This window comes from Dipteris shenzhenensis, chromosome 27, assembly GCF_047967505.1.
Source record: "Dipteris shenzhenensis isolate YYH24624 ecotype China chromosome 27, Dip_SZ_1.0, whole genome shotgun sequence".
Classification (NCBI taxonomy): Eukaryota; Viridiplantae; Streptophyta; class Polypodiopsida; order Gleicheniales; family Dipteridaceae; genus Dipteris; species Dipteris shenzhenensis.
The window spans coordinates 35,773,083-35,791,280 of NC_141622.1; the positions used below are offsets into that span (position 1 = coordinate 35,773,083).

General features: G+C 44.7%; 1 protein-coding gene across 2 annotated transcripts in view; it reads left to right on the forward strand.

Annotated features, from left to right (window-relative positions):
* The window catches only part of LOC147884230 (uncharacterized), a 57,361-nt gene that overhangs the window by 19,300 nt on the left and 19,863 nt on the right, over positions 1–18,198 (forward strand). For both annotated transcript variants that reach the window (XM_087398576.1, XM_087398577.1), the window contains exons 2-3: positions 13,940–14,000; positions 14,109–14,238. In XM_087398576.1, the coding sequence (XP_087254702.1) occupies positions 13,940–14,000; positions 14,109–14,238 (191 nt within the window). The remainder of the gene's footprint in view (positions 1–13,939; positions 14,001–14,108; positions 14,239–18,198) is intronic.

Consider the following 18,198-nt stretch of genomic DNA (forward strand, 5'->3'; position numbering starts at 1 on the left):
CAGTGCCCTTGCGAGAAGGAGGGTGACTTGGGTTCACTCAGGTGCGTTTAGAGTTCTGGTCTACTGAAATTTGACTCTGGTTGACTTTGTTGTGTGATATAACAGTAGAGATGTGGACCGCTACAGCCTCTTCAGCCCCTACTCTCCCTTCCTCCTCCCCCAGTTTTCTCTCATTCACTATCCCTAACTTCGGAGAGTCTAGGAGACTGGACGGGATCAACTACCCGATGTGGAAAGTGAAGATCCGGAGTCATTTAGTGGCTCGAAAGCTATGGAAACTGACAACGGGAGTGGAGGCGAAGCCGGAGGACATGGTGGATAGGCAAGGGAAGATACTCATGGCAGTAGACAGAGAGGAGCTCGAAGCTTGGGAAGAGAGAGATGCCTATGCCCCGGCATTAATCATAGGGACTACCGCGGACTCCATTCTTCCACATATCTAGATGGCCGAGACGTTAGTAGAGATGTGGGTCACTCTGAAGGATCTGTACGAGATAGACAATACCTCCCGGATTTTGCTTCTTCAGCATCAACTCTACAATCTTGATATGGAAGGAGATACGGTACATAGCCACTTGACGAAGGTCAAGGTGGTGAGGGATTAACTGGCGGCAGTTGGTCAGAAGGTAGACTCATGCCCTTTGGCCTTAATGGTATCGAGGAGGCTACCTTGGAGTTTCAAGAGCTTTGTTGCGACCGTGACAGCAGGACAGAGGACCAAACCTCTGACGTTTGAGGAGTTGGGTCGATGACTGCTACAGGAGGAAGCTCGAGAGAATCTCTACAACGATGACAAAGACGACAAGGCGCTGTTGGCGAAGGATGATGTTGGCAAAGGAAAGGGCAAGCCTAATGGTGGGAAGTCCAAGAAAGACGGCTCGGATGACGAGGAGACTTCCAAGAGGAAGTAGAAGAAGTGCTTTTACTGTGATACGCTAGGACATTTTGCAAAGGACTGCAGAAAGGAAAAGGCAGATTAGAAAAAGAAAAGGAAGGAGTCCGACTCGGATTCAGAGGGAGATACAAAGGCCAAAGCAAATGTGGTAAGCGAAGAGTTGTTCCTGGTGACATCACCGAGTGTTACCAAGGTCAGATATGTTGACTTGGAGCTAGGATGGATCTGCAGCAGCAAAAGGCGAAGCAGTAGCCAGAACAAGGAACCCAGAATAAGAGGCGATCACATGGCGTTGACATCTATAGGGTATACGGCTTTGTACGGTGCTGGAAAAGGCTTGGCAGAGGCGCAGTTATGGCGGGATGTGCAGGCGAAGATGTGGAGCATGTTTTGGGCCTGTTTGGAGGCCCTGGTTAGGGCTGGAGAATGGGCACCCAGGAGGGTAGGAGCAGCAGCAAATAGGGCTGCAAGGGACCGACCCTGGGAGGGCATATTTATAGCCCATATGGGACAGACAGGTAGGCCTGCATAGGGGCTGGGACCCTACCTTGAAGTTGTAGGCTATCTCATGGGCTATCCATAGATGCCACTTATACCTTGGTATGAGCCTTGTAGGCCTAGTTATAGTTAGTTAGGACTATTGGTACAGTTAGTTTATGTACCATCTAGGTCAGTTAGGACACTTAGTCCAGTTAGGACAATTAGCCCTAGGGTTTTGTTATGTTGGCTCACCCTTGAGCCTACGCACTTCAATTTTGCAGCAATCTATTAGAGCATCTCGTTTTTCTCCATTGTGCTTCCATTGCTTCGAACACCCAACAGTGGTATCAGAGTAGGTCAGGAATTCATTCCCTCAGCCATTGATAGCTTTCCCAAGCTGTTTGGCAGTCTCTGGAGCTCTCATTCCTGCTGGTCTTGCTGGTTTTCACACTCCCACGAGTGTTTGAGGCCTTTCCAAGCACTTTTGTCGCGAAAAACCTCATTCTGACGCAAGAAGATTGCATTTTGTTGCAGCTACCGCGAAGGAAACGCATTTTGGAGCAAATCCGAGCACTCTTCTGCAGCAAAAACCTAACTGTATGGACCTGTCAGAAAATCTGTATAGCTGTACGGACACTGTCAAAATTTTCCTACAACTGTATGGAAATCCGTGCGCATGTCAAAATCCGTACAATTCCGTACATCTGCGTCAGAAATCCATACAATTGCGCCAGAAATCCGTACACTGCATCAGCAAGCATTTGATGCAGTACGGGAGCTGCCTCGGGGTGCACGCCATTCATTTTTCAGGTTTCTCAGCATTTCGGAGCTGCCTTAACCTACGTGCCAGCATTTCAGAGCTGGCTCGAGCTGCGTGCTGGCGTTTCGAGCCATTTGGAGCTGTTGAATTGATCCGGAGACTTCTCTTTGAGCCCTTCCCTCCTCATTTGGCATCCCTTTGCCTCGGGCTGCGAGCTTCTCTCCATTGGAACTCTTTCACTCCATTTCTACGTGCTCTTCTCTTCATGGGAGCACTTCTTTTGCTGTAATTCTCATTTTCAGCCCTCATTTGCTCGCTTTCAGAGCTTGTCGCTGCTATTCATCAGCCCTCATTTGCTCGCTTTCAGAGCTTGTCATTGCTGTTCATCATTGGGTAAGCCGTTGTTGCATTGGCTTTTTCCAATTTCTGCTTCATTTGCATTTTGGGAAGGCCTCATGTTGCCTTGGAAGGCCTCCTGTTGCCTTTGGGGATTTTTCTTGCAACAGGTACACTTTGGGACAGCAGAGTCTTTTGTAGACATAAGCTTTGAAGCTTGGGCAGTTTTTTGGCACTTGATTCTGAGAAGTTGCCTCTCTCTCATTTGCTTTGCCAGTTGGTGCATTTGCCTTGTATTTCAGCACCATGTCTGGTGGCAAAGATGATTTGTTTGGGCTGATTGGGGCCGATGACAAGCTTGATAGCACCAATTACCCCATGTGGTCATACATGATGGGACATGTTTTGGTTGCCAAGAATCTATGGCATATTGTTTCAGGTTTTGAGGCCAGGCCTACACGCACTGTTACTAGTGCTACACTTGCAGTCTCTGCTTCTTCAAGTGATGGTTCTACTGCTACAGCCAGTACTCCTGCACCTCTTGCTCCAGGTGCTTTGCCTCCTTCACAAGAGCAAATTCAGTGGGATGGTCGTGATGCCAAAGCACATGCCTCGATTGCTCTTTCAGTGAAACATGTTATTATCCCTCATATTCGGTCTTGCAAGACAGCTAAGTAAGCATGGGATCAGCTTGCATCTTTGTATCAGGTGCGGAATGAGGCGAGGGTTGCCTATCTGCGCAGGCAGTTGAAAGATTTAAAGCTTGACGAGGGTGGCAACATGGATGCCTATCTCACTAATGTGAAGGATTTGAAAGTGCAGTTGGCCAACATTGATGAGATTATGCTTGATTCTCAGCTGGTTTCTAATACCCTTGATGGGTTGCCTGATTCATATCAAGGCTTTGCTACTACATTGAGATTGGTTGCAGGGGGTGATGCTAATCATTTCTCATTTGACCAGCTTGTTGCTCTTCTTCTTCAGGAGGAGCAGAGTTGTGTGAATTGCAATGCTACTATGGCTAGTGATCAAGCATTTGCTGCCCATCATAAACACAAAGGTAAAGGCAAGGTTTCAGCTGGAAAGCCCTCTCATTCCCATGCTGATCATTCACGTTGTGCCTCTTCTTCAGGGGATAACAAAAAGAAGAGATGTAACTATTGGAGGAAACCTGGGCATGATATTTTTGAATGCAGGAAACGCATAGCATCTGAAAAGAAAAAGAAAGAGTCTGGTCTTGCAGTATCTGGTTCTTCTAGTGTAGAAGATCGACATGAGTTTGCTAATTTCGCACAAGAGCACCATTGGGCTTTCTTGGTTACATGTCAGTATAATCTTGATGTTCATGATGCTTGTATGGTAGTTTCAAATGTTCGTGATGCCTGGTTCTTTGATAGCGGTGCTAGCAAGCACATCACTTCTTGCAGGAAGTTATTCAGCTCATTGGAGCTTACATCTAAGGGGGGCAGTGTCACATGTGCCAATAATGCATCATATATCGTGAAAGGTATTGGGCAAGTTGCTCTTACTTCTGTCTCTGGCGGTATTGTCACTCTAGAGCATGTGCTTTATGTTCCAGGCATTCCTAAGAACCTCATTTCTATTTCAGCCATTGCTACATGTGGCTTTCAGGTTATTTTTGATGGTGTGAGGTGTGCACTGTATGATATTACACATGTCTCTACCCTGGTTTTGATTGGCACATTGTCTAGCGGTCTTTACAGACTTGATGCTTATGACAGATGTTCAAATGATGATGCTATACTTGCCGATGCACATGCCTTTGCTATTGATTCTAGACGTTTGGACACCTCAATTTTGGAGCCCTGGTGAAGTTATATAAGGAAGATATGGTTGTGGATCTTCCCAAAATGCATATGCCTACCAAACTTGTTTGTGAACCATGCTTACTTGTTAAGATGCACCGTGCTGCGTTTCCCAAGGATGGGAGAGTTGGTGCTTCACTTAAGCTTTATCTAGTTCATAGTGATGTTTGTGGACCCATGATGGTTGCAGCTCTTAGGGGGTTCTACTATTTTGTTACTTTTATTAATGATTTCACCAGGTATACTTGGATTTTTGCATTGAAATCCGAGTCTGATGTTTCTTCATGCTTCAAGCACTTTATTGCCTTGGCTGAGAATGAGAGTGGGCTGCACATTGCTCACATTAATATAGACAGGGGGGGTGAATACATGTCGAAGGAGTTTGCTGTTTTTTTGGCTTCTCATGGCATTAATCATCGATGCACGGTGCCTTATACTCCTCAACAGAATCCCGTGGCTGAGGGGAAGAATAGATCAGTGATGGAAATGGCTAGATGCATGTTGAAAGGCAAACATTTGCCTAATCAGTTGTGGTTGGATGCAGTCATGTGTGCAAATTACATCTTGAATAGATGTCCTACAAAGGCATTGCAGACTATCACACCTTATGAGGCTTGGACGGGTCGTAAGCCTCGCATTTCCCACATGAGGACTTTTGGATGCTTAGCTTATGCTCATGTGTCTTCACAGAGACGTACTAAGTTGGATGATAAAGCTGTTAAATGCATTTTTCTTGGTTATAGTTCAGAGAGCAGGGGCTATAGGCTATATCAGCCCCGCACGGGCAAGTGTTTTGTCAGTCAGGATGTTGTGTTTGATTAATCTTGATTAATCTTCCACTATGCATTTGCTGGACTGTGAAAAACAGCCCGTTGTTGATGCCCCAGACATGTTTGACCACTTGATGCCTTTGTTTCCATCCGATGCTCAAGATAATGTTCTATCTGAGGCTGTCCCTCCTCTATCTGTTGGTCATTTACAGCAGCATGTGCATGCAGAAAGTCAGCCTGATATGCCTATCATTGATCAGGATCATTTGCACCGGGCTCTTGACCAGGAAAGAGCAGAAATTTAGAAGCCTAAAAAAGTACCCCGTTGGCTACTTGACACATTAAAAGACAGCGAACAAGACACTCCATTTCCAGCCCGTACGAGAGTAGCTGTGTGGAAAGAGCATGCTAGTTTGGTTGCTACAACATGCAATGAAGAGCCATTATGTCATCAAGATGCCTTTCAGAATGATTGTTGGATGAAGGCCATGCAAGCTGAATTGGATTCTATCCATCAGAATGACACTTGGGAGTTGTGTGATTTGCCTTATGGCAAAAATGTCATTGGAACTAAGTGGGTTTACAAGATCAAACGGAAAGCTGATGGTTTAGTGGACTGTAACAAAGCCGTCCTGTTGCTAAGGGCTATGCTCAGCAGCATGGCATTGACTTTGAGGAGACTTTTGCTCCCACTTCCAGGATCACTGCCATTATACGTCAGCTTGATATTAAGACAGCTTTCTTTCATGGGCATTTGCAGGAAGAGGTCTATGTTTCCCAACCTCCTGGCGTTGTGGTTGAAGGTTCTGAAAGCAAGGTGTGCCGTTTGAAAAAGGGTGTCTATGGATTGAAGCAGGCACCTTGGGCTTGGTATTCAAGAATTCATTCTCATTTGCTCACACTTGGCTTTCAGAACAGCCCTATAGAGGCTACTCTTTACATCCGCAAGTGTTGGACTGATTTGCTGATTTTAGTTCTTTATGTGGATGGCATGCTTGTAACTGGGACACATGGTTAGCAAATTGCAGATTTTAAAATTGATTTGTAGCAAACATTTGCTATGTCTGATCTTGGTCTTCTGCACTACTATCTGGGCATTCAATTTGCTAGCAGTGATGGGGGCATTTTGATGTCACAATCCAAGTACATTGGACAGCTTTTGCAGCGTTTTCAGTTTGAGGATTGCAAGCTAGTATCCACACCATTAGAGACTGGTTTTTACTTCTCTTCTGAGGATGAGAGCGGTACATGTGATGTCACTGTCTATCAGCAGGTTGTTGGTTGTTTGATTAACCTATGCCAGACGAGACCTGATCTACAGTATGCTGTCTCACAGTTGAGCAAATATATGCACAGCCCATCTATGCACCATTGGCATGTTGTGAAGCGTGTTTTCAGATATCTTAAAGGCACTCAGCATTTAGGCCTGCTTTATGGGTCTGATTCTTCACTTGTCATGCATGGGTTCACTGATAGTGATTGGGTTGGTTGTTTTGACACTCGTGTGTCACATAGTGGCAACTGTTTTATGCTTGGTACTTCATGTGTTTCTTGGTTCAGCAAGAAGCAGAGTACAATTGCTACTTCTAACTGTGAAGCTGAGTACAGAGCAGCTTTTACAACTACAGTGGAGTGTGTTTGGCTTCGGAAGCTACTTGTAGATCTTTGTGCATGTCAGATTGCTCCTACCGTCATCTTCACTGATAGTCAGAGTGCTTTGGCTGTCGCACGGAATCCAGTTTTCCATGCTTGCACAAAGCACATTGAGGTTCACTATCACTATGTTAGAGAGCGATTATCAGCAGGTGATATTGAGTTATCTTATGTTCCCACTGAAGACAACTTGGCATATCTTTTCACGAAAGCTCTATCTCGACCTAAGTTTGAGGCTTTTCGGCAAGCTTTAAACTTAGTAGCTTTTGTAACTTGATTTGTTGTACTCTGTATAGTCATAGGTTGCTATATCCTACGGGACGAACATGTGCAACCATGACACTAGATATTTAGGTATCCTAAGCCATATCCAAGATACTTCAGTCCATACCATGGAAGGGGGTTTGTAGGCTATCTCATGGGCTATCCATAGATGCCACTTATACCTTGGTATGAGTCTTGTAGGCCTAGTTATAGTCAGTTAGGACTATTGGTACAGTTAGTTTATGTACCATTTGTAGAATCCTGTAGGATAGAATAGATGCATCTTGCAAGAGGTGTGAGAGCACGATGAAACAAAATGTAGTTCTCTATTATGGATTGTGAGAGAGAGGACTCTTTCTTATAGAAAGGGGGAGAAGGTAATACCTTCCCTACATAAGTGGCAATCTGCCCCTACATCAGTGGGAATCAGTCCCTACATCAGTGGGATTGCCTTTGGCTTACATCATCACTTAGGTCACACACTAGACACATCATAGCACTTGATGTGCCTTTACAACACACACAAACACACATGTGACTCCCCTACATGCACACATGCACCATAGAGCAAGCCCTTGATCATACTTATCCCAACATACCCCCCCTCAAGGGGTTGCCTCTTGCAGTGTGAAGGATACATCTAGTCTCATAGTTTCTCATGCCATCTCATGGTGGTCAAGGATAAATCTATGGCTAGGATCTCATGCTAGCAAGGGTTCCCAAGGGTGTGAAGTTCATAGAAATGGGATAGTCAAAACACATATCACATGGTCTACATCATATGGTGACCAGAGGTGATTTACAAAAGACATAACATATGATATTCTTTTTGGAGTACTACTCCAGGCAGAGAACCTCAAAATTTGACCAAGTGATGATAAATAAAAAATGACGAAGTGCTTAAAAAGCAGTCTTCATAGGAGGCCTCATCTTGTGGAGGCACATCAAGTGAAAGTAGATTGGCAGTTTCTGACTTTGTAGTTGCTTCCTTTTGGGCTTTACAATACTTTTCATGGTGATTGTTTTTGCCACAATGTTTGCAAGGATTGATCTTGAAGCAATCTTTGGAGAGATGATTAGTCTTTGCACAATGTCTGCAAGGTGAAAACTTGCCCTTATGAGTTTTTATGGCATAGGCTGTGGCATTGCCTCTCCGGAGTTCCATGTGCCTTTCTTCTTCTTGAAGAGCAGTAATAAGACCTTCAAGAGTAGGATTAGGAAGATGTTTCAAAGTGGTAACAACATGATCATAATCTTCAGGCATACTTTTGAGCAACACTGCCATTGCATCATCTGTAGTGATTGGAGAGTTGATAGAAGCAAGTTGAGTCATGAGACTCCGCATGTGATTGACATGGGCAGCCAAGGGAGTGCCACTAGCCATCTTCAATTCAAAGAAAGCAATCTTAAGTGACAATTTTGAGATGTGAGAGCTAGCACAAAAAATAATATCAAGCTTCTGCCAAGCTTCAGAAGGAGACTCCAAATCAGAAATGTGATGAATATAGTCATCTCCTAAGCCAAGAGCAATGATGCCATAGGCTTTCTTCTCTCTAGCAGGATCTTGTGCCGGGCGTGTCGGAGCTGAGGATTCTCCAGCATTAGAGGTTGTTGAAGAAGAAGTTGAAGCAGGTTTGACAAGCCCCCAGAGGTTTTCCCTCATCAATGCAAACTTAACCTTCATCTGCCATGTGTGAAAGCCTTTACCATTGAACTTATCCATGTCCAATAAGGTAGCCACGAGAGGGTCTAACCCAAAATGGGCAGTGTCTACTCTCTTACAAGGCTAGAAAGAGTTGAAAAACTTCAAAGTACAAGCATTTAGTGTAGCACAGACTTGTAAACAAATTCCATACTACAAATCATAATGGAAATGATGCTTCAACTTGCATGCTTCATAAAGGTGGCTAAATGAAAGTATTCCAAGCAAATCCAGGTATAGCAACTTAAAGGAAAGCTGTAGCCACAGTTGTACTGATGCTATTCAACACTTTAAAACATCAGAAATGCTAAAGTAGCATCTAATGTAGCATCAAACTCACAACATTGTCAAAACTGTCCAAAACAGAGGCCTGAACTTGGAGGGTGCAATTCTCACAGCTCATAGCTCTATTCAAGGGGATTTTTATGCAGGAAGAAAGGTCTTATACCAGAGAAGGTCCTCCACCAAGGAAGGGCGCAATGTTGCGCCAGGTCGCCATAGCTAAGCTTGAGAAAACCGACTGGTTTTTTGTTTGTTGCGCCTCCATTTCTTGACCAAACGAGCTCATATTTCAACAGCAGCTTGCCTGTAGTGTCGTGCAGCTCGGGCTCAGAGGGATTTGCAGATAGGTAAGCACAGAGGCGGCATTGTGCGATTTATCGTCGAGCTATCTTCGTGTTGGCGTTTCGTGTATAGAAGAAATTTCCCTAATTGCTTGCAGCTGGAAGGTCGCCCGTACGTGAGGAGTAAGGGTTTGAGCAATGGTCGCTTGTAGGGAGCAATGGTCGCTTGTAGGTAGAGAACAGAGCTCTCACAGATTTGGGGAAGAAGGAGGAAAATGGAGAAGATAAAGAAGCTTTGAGAAACTAGTAGTTTATGCTAGAGAAAGCATCTAATGCTAGGCTAGGCTAGAACTAGAACCTAAAGCTCTGATACCAAGTGTAGAATCCCGTAGGATAGAATAGATGCATGTTGCAAGAGGTGTGAGAGCACAATGAAACAAAATGTAGTTCTCTATTATGGATTGTGAGAGAGAGGACTCTCTCTTATAGAAAGGGGGAGAAGGTAATACCTTCCCTACATAAGTGGCAATCTGCCCCTACATCAGTGGGAATCAGTCCCTACATCAGTGGGATTGCCTTTGGCTTACATCATCACTTAGGTCACACACTAGACACATCATAGCACTTGATGTGCCTTTACAACACACACAAACACACATGTGACTCCCCTAGATGCACACATGCACCATAGAGCAAGCCCTTGATCATACTTATCCCAACACCATCTAGGTCAGTTAGGACACTTAGTCCAGTTAGGGCAGTTAGTCCTAGGGTTTTGCTATGATGGCTCACCCTTTAGTCTCCATACTTCAGTTTTGCAGCAATCTATTACAGCATCTCGGTTTTCTCCATTGTGCTTCCGTTTTTGAGCTGTAGGCTATCTCATGGGCTATCCATAGATGCCACTTATACCTTGGTATGAGCCTTGTAGGCCTAGTTATAGTTAGTTAGGACTATTGGTACAGTTAGTGTATGTACCATCTAGGTTAGTTAGGACACTTAGTCCAGTTCGGGCAGTTAGCCCTAGGGTTTTGTTATGTTGGCTCACCCTTGAGCCTCCACACTTCAGTTTTGCAGCAATCTATTACAGTATCTCGTTTTTCTCGATTGTGCTTCCATTTTTGAGCTTCCATTGCTTTCAACATCCAACAGAAGTGAGGGCCAAAGCCCTAGTTTTGTGGGCCAGGGGCCCTGGTAATGAGAGCCCTTTTAGGGCGGTTTTGCAGCAGCCTAGTTGGCCTGTTTGGGTTTGCTAGATTGAGACTGCTTGTCAGTTTTTTGGAGCAGCCCTTGTGCCCTATAAAAGGAGAGGCATTTGGCCTCATAACACATCACTTGGAGCAGCCCTCAACCAGCAGATAGGAGCAGCAGAAGGACCTACTTTGGGCCTACATTTGGGAGGTGAACATGACCCAGAACAAGCTGCAGACTAAGCTAGAGGTGCTGCCCACCTAGGCTGGCTTTTGGACAGCAAGGTGGAAGGGATCTAGACAGAGACGACATATGCTCGAGGTGGAGCACGCGGGCTTAGAGATCTAGAAGTGCTTGACATCTAGTAGAAGAACCTTTTGGTATTGTATCTTGTCCTACTTTGTGGACGGACGGAAATATAAAGAGTTGCTTCTATATTTGATTATGAGCATTGTCTATTTATTGGCTTGCACATCTTTGCACAATAAGTTAAGAAGTCTGTGATTCCATACCGCACACGCACATTGTGTGAGCTCCTGGGCAATACTATCAGTCTTCCGCTGTGCGTACCCTCTGTTGGGTAATTTCTAACATGGTATCAGAGCCCAAGTAGGAGGCTCATAGGTGTGGGAGCTTGAAGGCAGGGACCTTGCTGAAGGACGGCCCTGATTCAAAAGCTCTTGGGAATTGACTTCCATGATTGGAGGATAGTGCCCTTGCGAGAAGGAGGGTGACTTGGGTTTAGTCAGGTGCGTTCAGAGTTTTGGTCTTCTGAAATTTGAGTTTGGTTGACTTTGCTTTGTGGTATAACAGCAGAGATGTCGACCGCTACAGCCTCTTCAGCCCCTACTCTCCCTTTCTCCTCCCCCAGTTTTCTCTTATTCACTATCCCTAACTTCGGAGAGTCTAGAAGATTGGACGGGACCAACTACCCGATCTGGAAAGTGAAGATATGGAGTCATTTAGTGGCTCGAAAGCTATGGAAACTGACAACGGGTATGGAGGCGAAGCCGGAGGACATGGTGGATAGGCAAGGGAAGATACTCATGACAGTAGACAGAGAGGAGTTCGAAGCTTGGGAAGACAGAGATGCCCATGCCCTGGCATTAATCATAGGGACTACAGCGGACTTCATTCTTCCACATATCTAGATGGTCGAGACGTTAGTAGAGACGTGGGTCACTCTGAAGGATCTGTACGAGATAGACAATACCTCCCGGATTTTGTTTCTTCAGCATCAACTCTACGATCTTGATATGGAAGGAGATATGGTACATAGCCACGTGACGAAGGTCAAGGTGGTGAGGGATCAATTGGCGGCAGTTGGTCAGAAGGTGGACTCATGCCATTTGGCCTTAATGGTATTGAGGAGGCTACCTCAAAGTTTCAAGAGCTTTGTTGCGACCGTGACAGTAGGACAGAGGACCAAACCTTTGACGTTTGAGGAGTTGGGTCGATTACTGCTACAGGAGGAAGCTCAGGAGAAGCTCTACAAGGATGACAAAGACGACAAGGCACTGTTGGCGAAGGATTACGTTGGCAAAGGAAAGGGCAAGTACTTGTCATGCATGGGTTCACTGATAGTGATTGGGCTGGTTGTTATGACACTTGTGTGTCACATAGTGGCAACTGTTTTATGCTTTGTACTTCATGTGTTTCTTGGTTCAGCAAGAAGCAGAGTACAGTTGCTACTTCTAGCTGTGAAGCTGAGTACAGAGCGGCTTTTACAGCTACAGTGGAGTGTGTTTGGCTTCGGAAGCTACTTGTAGATCTTTGTGCATGCCAGATTGCTCCTACCATCATCTTCACTGATAGTCAGAGTGCTTTGGCTGTCGCACGGAATCCAGTTTTCCATGCTCGCACAAAGCACATTGAGGTTCACTATCACTATGTCAGAGAGCGATTATCAGCAGATGATATTGAGTTATCTTATGTTCCCACTGAAGACAACTTGGCATATCTTTTCGTGAAGGCTCTACCTCGACCTAAGTTTGAGGCTTTTCGGCAAGCTCTAAACTTAGTAGCTTTTGTAACTTGATTTGTTGTACTTTGTATAGTCATAGGTTGCTATATCCTACGGAACGAACATGTGCAACCATGACACTAGATATTTAGGTATCTTGGGCCATGTCCAGGATACTTCAGCCCATACCATGGAGGGGGGTTTGTAGGCTATCTCATGGGCTATCCATATATGCCACTTTACTTGGTATGAGCCTTGTAGGCCTAGTTATAGTCAGTAACTATTGGTACAGTTAGTTTATGTACCATCTAGGTCAGTTAGGACACTTAGTCTAGCTAGGGCAGTTAGCCCTAGGGTTTTGTTATGTTGGCTCTCCCTTGAGCCTCCACACTTCAGTTTTGCAGCAATCTATTACAACATCTCGTTTTTATCCATTGTGCTTCCATTTTTGAGCTTCCATTGCTTCCAACACCCAATAGATGCATCCAAGCTCCCTTCTCTATAGCAAGCGTATGGGATCTGGTGCTAAACCTGGCATTATTTCTGCGATAGAGAAGGGGAATAGGTGTGCTAATGTAGGGCTGAGCAGAGGCCTCCATGGACATGTATGTAGACCAACATGAAGGGTTTATGTTGTCTTGATAATACTCCAGCTTTGTCCTCTTTTCATTTGTCAACTAGTGGGTTTGCAAAGTGCTCAGTAGGGACATTTGAAATTCTTGCATGTTGACCTTTTCAGGTGGCATGATCAAGTATGCATCTACTTTCCATCAGCTGAACCATTTCCTTATGTCTGTTGCACACCTTGTACAAATGATCTTACTTTTGTGATTCTTTTGAAGCTTTGTGCTGGCAGTCCATGCTCTGTAAGGTAGTCTATTTGGTGGCATTTGCTGCACCTCTAGGAAATATTGCATAACTCTGATCAATGCATGAAATTCGATCAGCCTCCTACCTGTTTCCAATAGAAGCACTGAGTATGGGGTAGTGGGTTTGACACCAAGGTGCCTGCGTAGAAATGCTTTCTGCATTTTTTCAATCTCATTGTGTCAAATGCTTTCTTGGAATCGACAAAGCAGCATAATAGAGTACGTCCTCTTAGTCTACTCTCATCCATGAGGACTCTCAAGGTAATGAGGTGATCTCTTGTTCTGTGTTCCTTGCGAAAGCCTGCTTGTCCAGTGGCCCGTTTCTGGGCTTGTTCTGCCCATGAACTGATTTTCATTTCAAGCACTGTGCTGAAGAGCTTGGCTAATGTGGAGCTTACCATTATAGTTCTGTAATTCGTGACTGAAATTTTATCTCCTCCCTTATATAAAGGCTGAACCCAATTCTCTTGCCTTTCCTGAGGGAAACCATGGTGTAAAGCATGTGTTAAGATGTGCGAGAGCCATGTTCTTGCTCGGTCTCCTGTCCATTTCACAAATTCAGCATGTATCTTCATGTGATCTGAAGCTTTGCCATTAGCTGAGAGAGAGAGAGAGAGTGTCGTAATAGTGGAGGTTTGTCTAACGGTGTGAATGCTTAGAATTGCAGGCTTCTTAGGGATGTTGCATTTGCCATCGCATGTCCTTCTATAATCATGGACTCGAATGAGGTGAGGGAAAATTTGTCACCTGGTTTTTATGAATAAACATCAAATTTCTTGAAACAAGGCATTAAGTGTTTAAGCTCCAAAAGACTGACTTGGAGAATCCTCTTGAAGCTGCCTTTAGTGAGCAAAGAAATGATCGGGGAATCTGGCACTTGGCAAATTGCTGCAGAATGGCTTAAGGGTTTAGATGCATATGAAGTGGCTCAATGGTTTGAAGCCAGACGGTATACGACAAGTTTAGGTGAGAAACTCCTTTCCCTTACTACCACATACATAATATAGCTGTGCTAGGTTTACTAATAGTTAGGCGTCAATTCTTAATGTGCTGATTGTTACTTTCATGTTCGGAGTCTCCTAAATACTTTCCGCAAAATAACAGATTTTGACATTCAATAGCTGTGAGGGTGTGAATTTGGCATCTTTTCTACATTCTAACAATTGGATGATCCTATGTAGCTGTGAATGAAACAAGACAGCCATGCTGTGTGGGCTGTTGACACCTCCATTGAACCAACCAATATGCCCATTGGTGTAGCGAACCGAGATATATAGGCAGGTTGCGTTTCCAAGTGGGATAGGGCCACTACACAATATACGTGCAAAATTACAATCTCAAATGATCAAGAAAACAACAATGGGGCTAGAGGCTTCGCCTCCAGCCATAGGCTTTGTACGTCGAGTGATCCACGAGCTTGAATCTAGACCATTCCAAGCTGAGCTGATTTCTACAATAAGAACTTGTGTCCCATGCCATAAAGCTCTTCTCCATGAGGGTGATGTTATAGCGACTCTTGCTCATGATGTTCACCTCATTAGGCAATGCTTTCATGACACATCTTGGGAAAGTTCATTGCCTCTAGATGACCCAGTTGAGGCCCTTGGCCTATATTTCCAGGCATGGGCACTTCAGATTAAAATGGTCACCTCGCCTACCATTGTAACGTGTCACTATTGCGTGCATGCATACACACCTTTATCATTTGGTAGTGGGTTGGTGCATGCCAGCCTAGTAATGGATGGAGGGATGGAGGATTAATGCTATGTGCTCTTGACATGCATGTAGATGTAGATGCTAAAAAAGGCCCCGATGTGAGGAAAATGCAAAGAGCAGTAGGATAGTCTTTGGCTGACGTATGGAGATGGCATATGGCCATGCAATTTTCCTAGGTTGGGTGAACCCAACAAGTGCACCAATGAAAGATGTTTATGCAGCTATGGATCAGGCATCTGTCATTCCGACAATTGGTATATGAACTTGAGATGGCATTAACCAAGCATTTGCCAATCTCTACTTTTTTGCTGGGGGGGGGGGGAGGGATGGGTAAAGTTGATGGACCTAACTATTCTTTGTGGAAGGTTAGGTTAAGAGTCTCTTGACATTGAGAGATTATGGAAGGTCATAGATGGAAGCTAAGTGAAGCCTTCGGCAAGGGACAAGCATCACAAGAAACTTGAAATTTATTTGCATTCGAAGAAGTGAGGGGTATAAAATTTAAATGCATATTTGAATCAACGTGCCAACGAGAGAGCAACCGGCCCCTCCAAGTGTACCATAAAGTTCTCAATCTCATCTATGTAGAGGCCAAACAAGGTGGGTGACAATGGGTACCCTTGTTCGACTCCAATAGTGCTCATGATCTCCTTTGTCCATGTTGTGCTGGTGCGGACCTTGCCTAAACCCCTCTCTTAGAGTGCCATAATGGCCCAGATGATCTCCTGATCATAACCCAAATCTTGCAAGCGTTTGATAAGGTGGGCTCTCGGTACCATATCAAAAGCTTTGCAAAAGTCCACAAAGCAACAATATATCCTCTGTCTCCGTGCCTTGGCCGCCTCAATGACACCCCTGAGAGGGAGAGAAAGAGATAAAGAGAGAGAGAGTGTGTGCAGCAAGTAGGAGGGAGAGTATATAGGATTAGATGGCATATCAAAAAGGTTAGTACAATGGGAGTGATGTGGGCTTATATAGTCCTTCACTACTTAGTCCTAGCCCACGCTAACTTAGGCTAGTTTTGGCCTTCATTACACAAGGTATGAGTGCGCTTCCTCATGGGCTAGAGGAGTTTGGAAGCATTCTGTGATTGGTTGAAAATATGTGAAATCATTAGGTTAAAAAAACTTTTAGGACATTCTTAGTAGCCCTTGTTAATGTACAAGTAAAAAGTTTGCTCCTTTCGTTCCTAGTTCTTTAGGACATTTTGTTATGGTTGATACTTTTGTCCTTCCTATTGTCTTTCCAAGGGATCTTTTCTCAAAAGGCACAAAATTTCGACTTTCTTCTTCTAAGGATTCATGCCTATTAGAACTTAGAAGGCATAGAGAAAGGAGTCTCAAATTTTGCCATCGAGGTAGAATAATCTTTAGGGTTCCAATGTTTCTTATCACATTGGAAATATACAGTTTTGAATCTAGTTGCTTCCAAACTCAGAGAAGTTCATTTGGTTCGCACCTTTGATAGTGGTAGCTCTTTGCGTAAATTTCAGCAAAAGTTTTGTGATTCTTATTTCAACAAATGCCCAAATAATTTTGTCGTCACCCGCAACAAGTATTATTTGAAATCCTTGCTTGGTGAGGTTACCTTTGCAGCAAAGACATATGCTAGTTGTTCTACACCTCAAAAGGATTTTATTTTGAAACATCAAACCTCAGTAAGTCTTTTGTGTTCATTTGCAACCTATGTCTTCCTTATGTCGATGTAGCTTGGAAATTTCATAAAAATCCTAAGAAACCTCGATTCATTGGAGTTGAAGGAAACATCGTGAAGAGAGAGAGAAAGAGAGAGAGAGAGAGAGAGAGAGAGAGAGTTTATTAAAGTCTTCGGAAGACCGATGGGTCTATGAGACTGTGAAAATCCTGATACAACAAGCTGTGGTAGTGGAGCTACTAAACGAGCGTCCATACCAATGCCAAATGCAAAAATGCAAAATGGCAGTACTAAGTCCTAAGTACAACATAGTCATGTCGATGGTCGACTATATATCAATCTTAGCATCGTCATCAATATCATCATCATCATCGGTAGCAGCAAGATATCAGGATGGATGAGGCAGTGGAGGCATGAAGTCGGCAATAGAGTGCTGTCGGCCACTCAGAGGTGCGGTCCTGGCACGTCTCCTAGTCGTAGCTCTGCGTCTGACTAGGGCTATTGTGACCCCCGTCGGTTAGGCTCTGACTCTAAACAAGGAGGGGATGTCCCCAAGTGTGATCTGTGTGTTGACCCTCTGTTTGAGCTGTCGGGTCACGATCATGTGGAGGCCTCGTCTCGTGGGGGTCTATGTGATCTAGCTGAAAGAACTTTGTGATAGAGCTCTGAGAGGGATCAGCTGAGGAAGAAGTCTGCTCCTGTCTCTGTGCTCGGAGTATCCTCTCACGGTGTGTAAGTGCCTCATGAATGAAACTTGCCAAACACCCTTGGTCTGAGTAGGAGAGGAAACATGCCAAAATCCCATAACTATCCCTGAAGAGGTAGTGGAAACGCCCTCGGATCTCATAGTACACAGGACACCTGAAGATGAAATGATCCTCTGTCTCAACCTCCTGCATGTCACACAGTGTACATATGCGCCTCTCCTTGGGTAGTCGCTCGGCTCTGCCGCTCTCGATGTGAAGTCTGTGTAAAGAGACCCGGAATTGCCCAAGAGAGATTCTCAGCGAGTGGGGTAGGTGAATCTGCGTGTATCCAAGTGGGTCAATGAAACCCTCCGCTGTGATATGTAAGAAGTGATCTCTGTAGAAGCTAAGCTTCACTGGGAGTTCACTCGATCCCAACCAGGTCCGAAATGTGTGTAGCTGTCGTAGATCCTCACGGATAACCTGGTTGTCCTCGTGTGATAAGAGGGGAGAAAACGGAGCATCCATGTTGTACTGGAAGGGAGGTAGTCTATCCATGTGGAGCCCCAATCGCTCAAACCATCTCTGTGTAGGTGCATACCAGCACCTCTGGTCTCCTCCTGCTGCACGTTCCATAGAAGAGGATAGGGCTATCCATGGTAGCTTGCTATGCCCCGAGGTATAATCCCCATATTCCCTAACTCGGTACAGATACGTGATGACCTGAAATGCAGCATCTAGCTGTAAAGGGGGTGACCCAAACTCAGCCTGAATGATCTGGTGAGGAATGGATGACTTACCACGAATCATCCGTGATGACGCATGATGGCTCGAGATGTATTGAAGATCATGACCTTGGTTTTACCCAAGT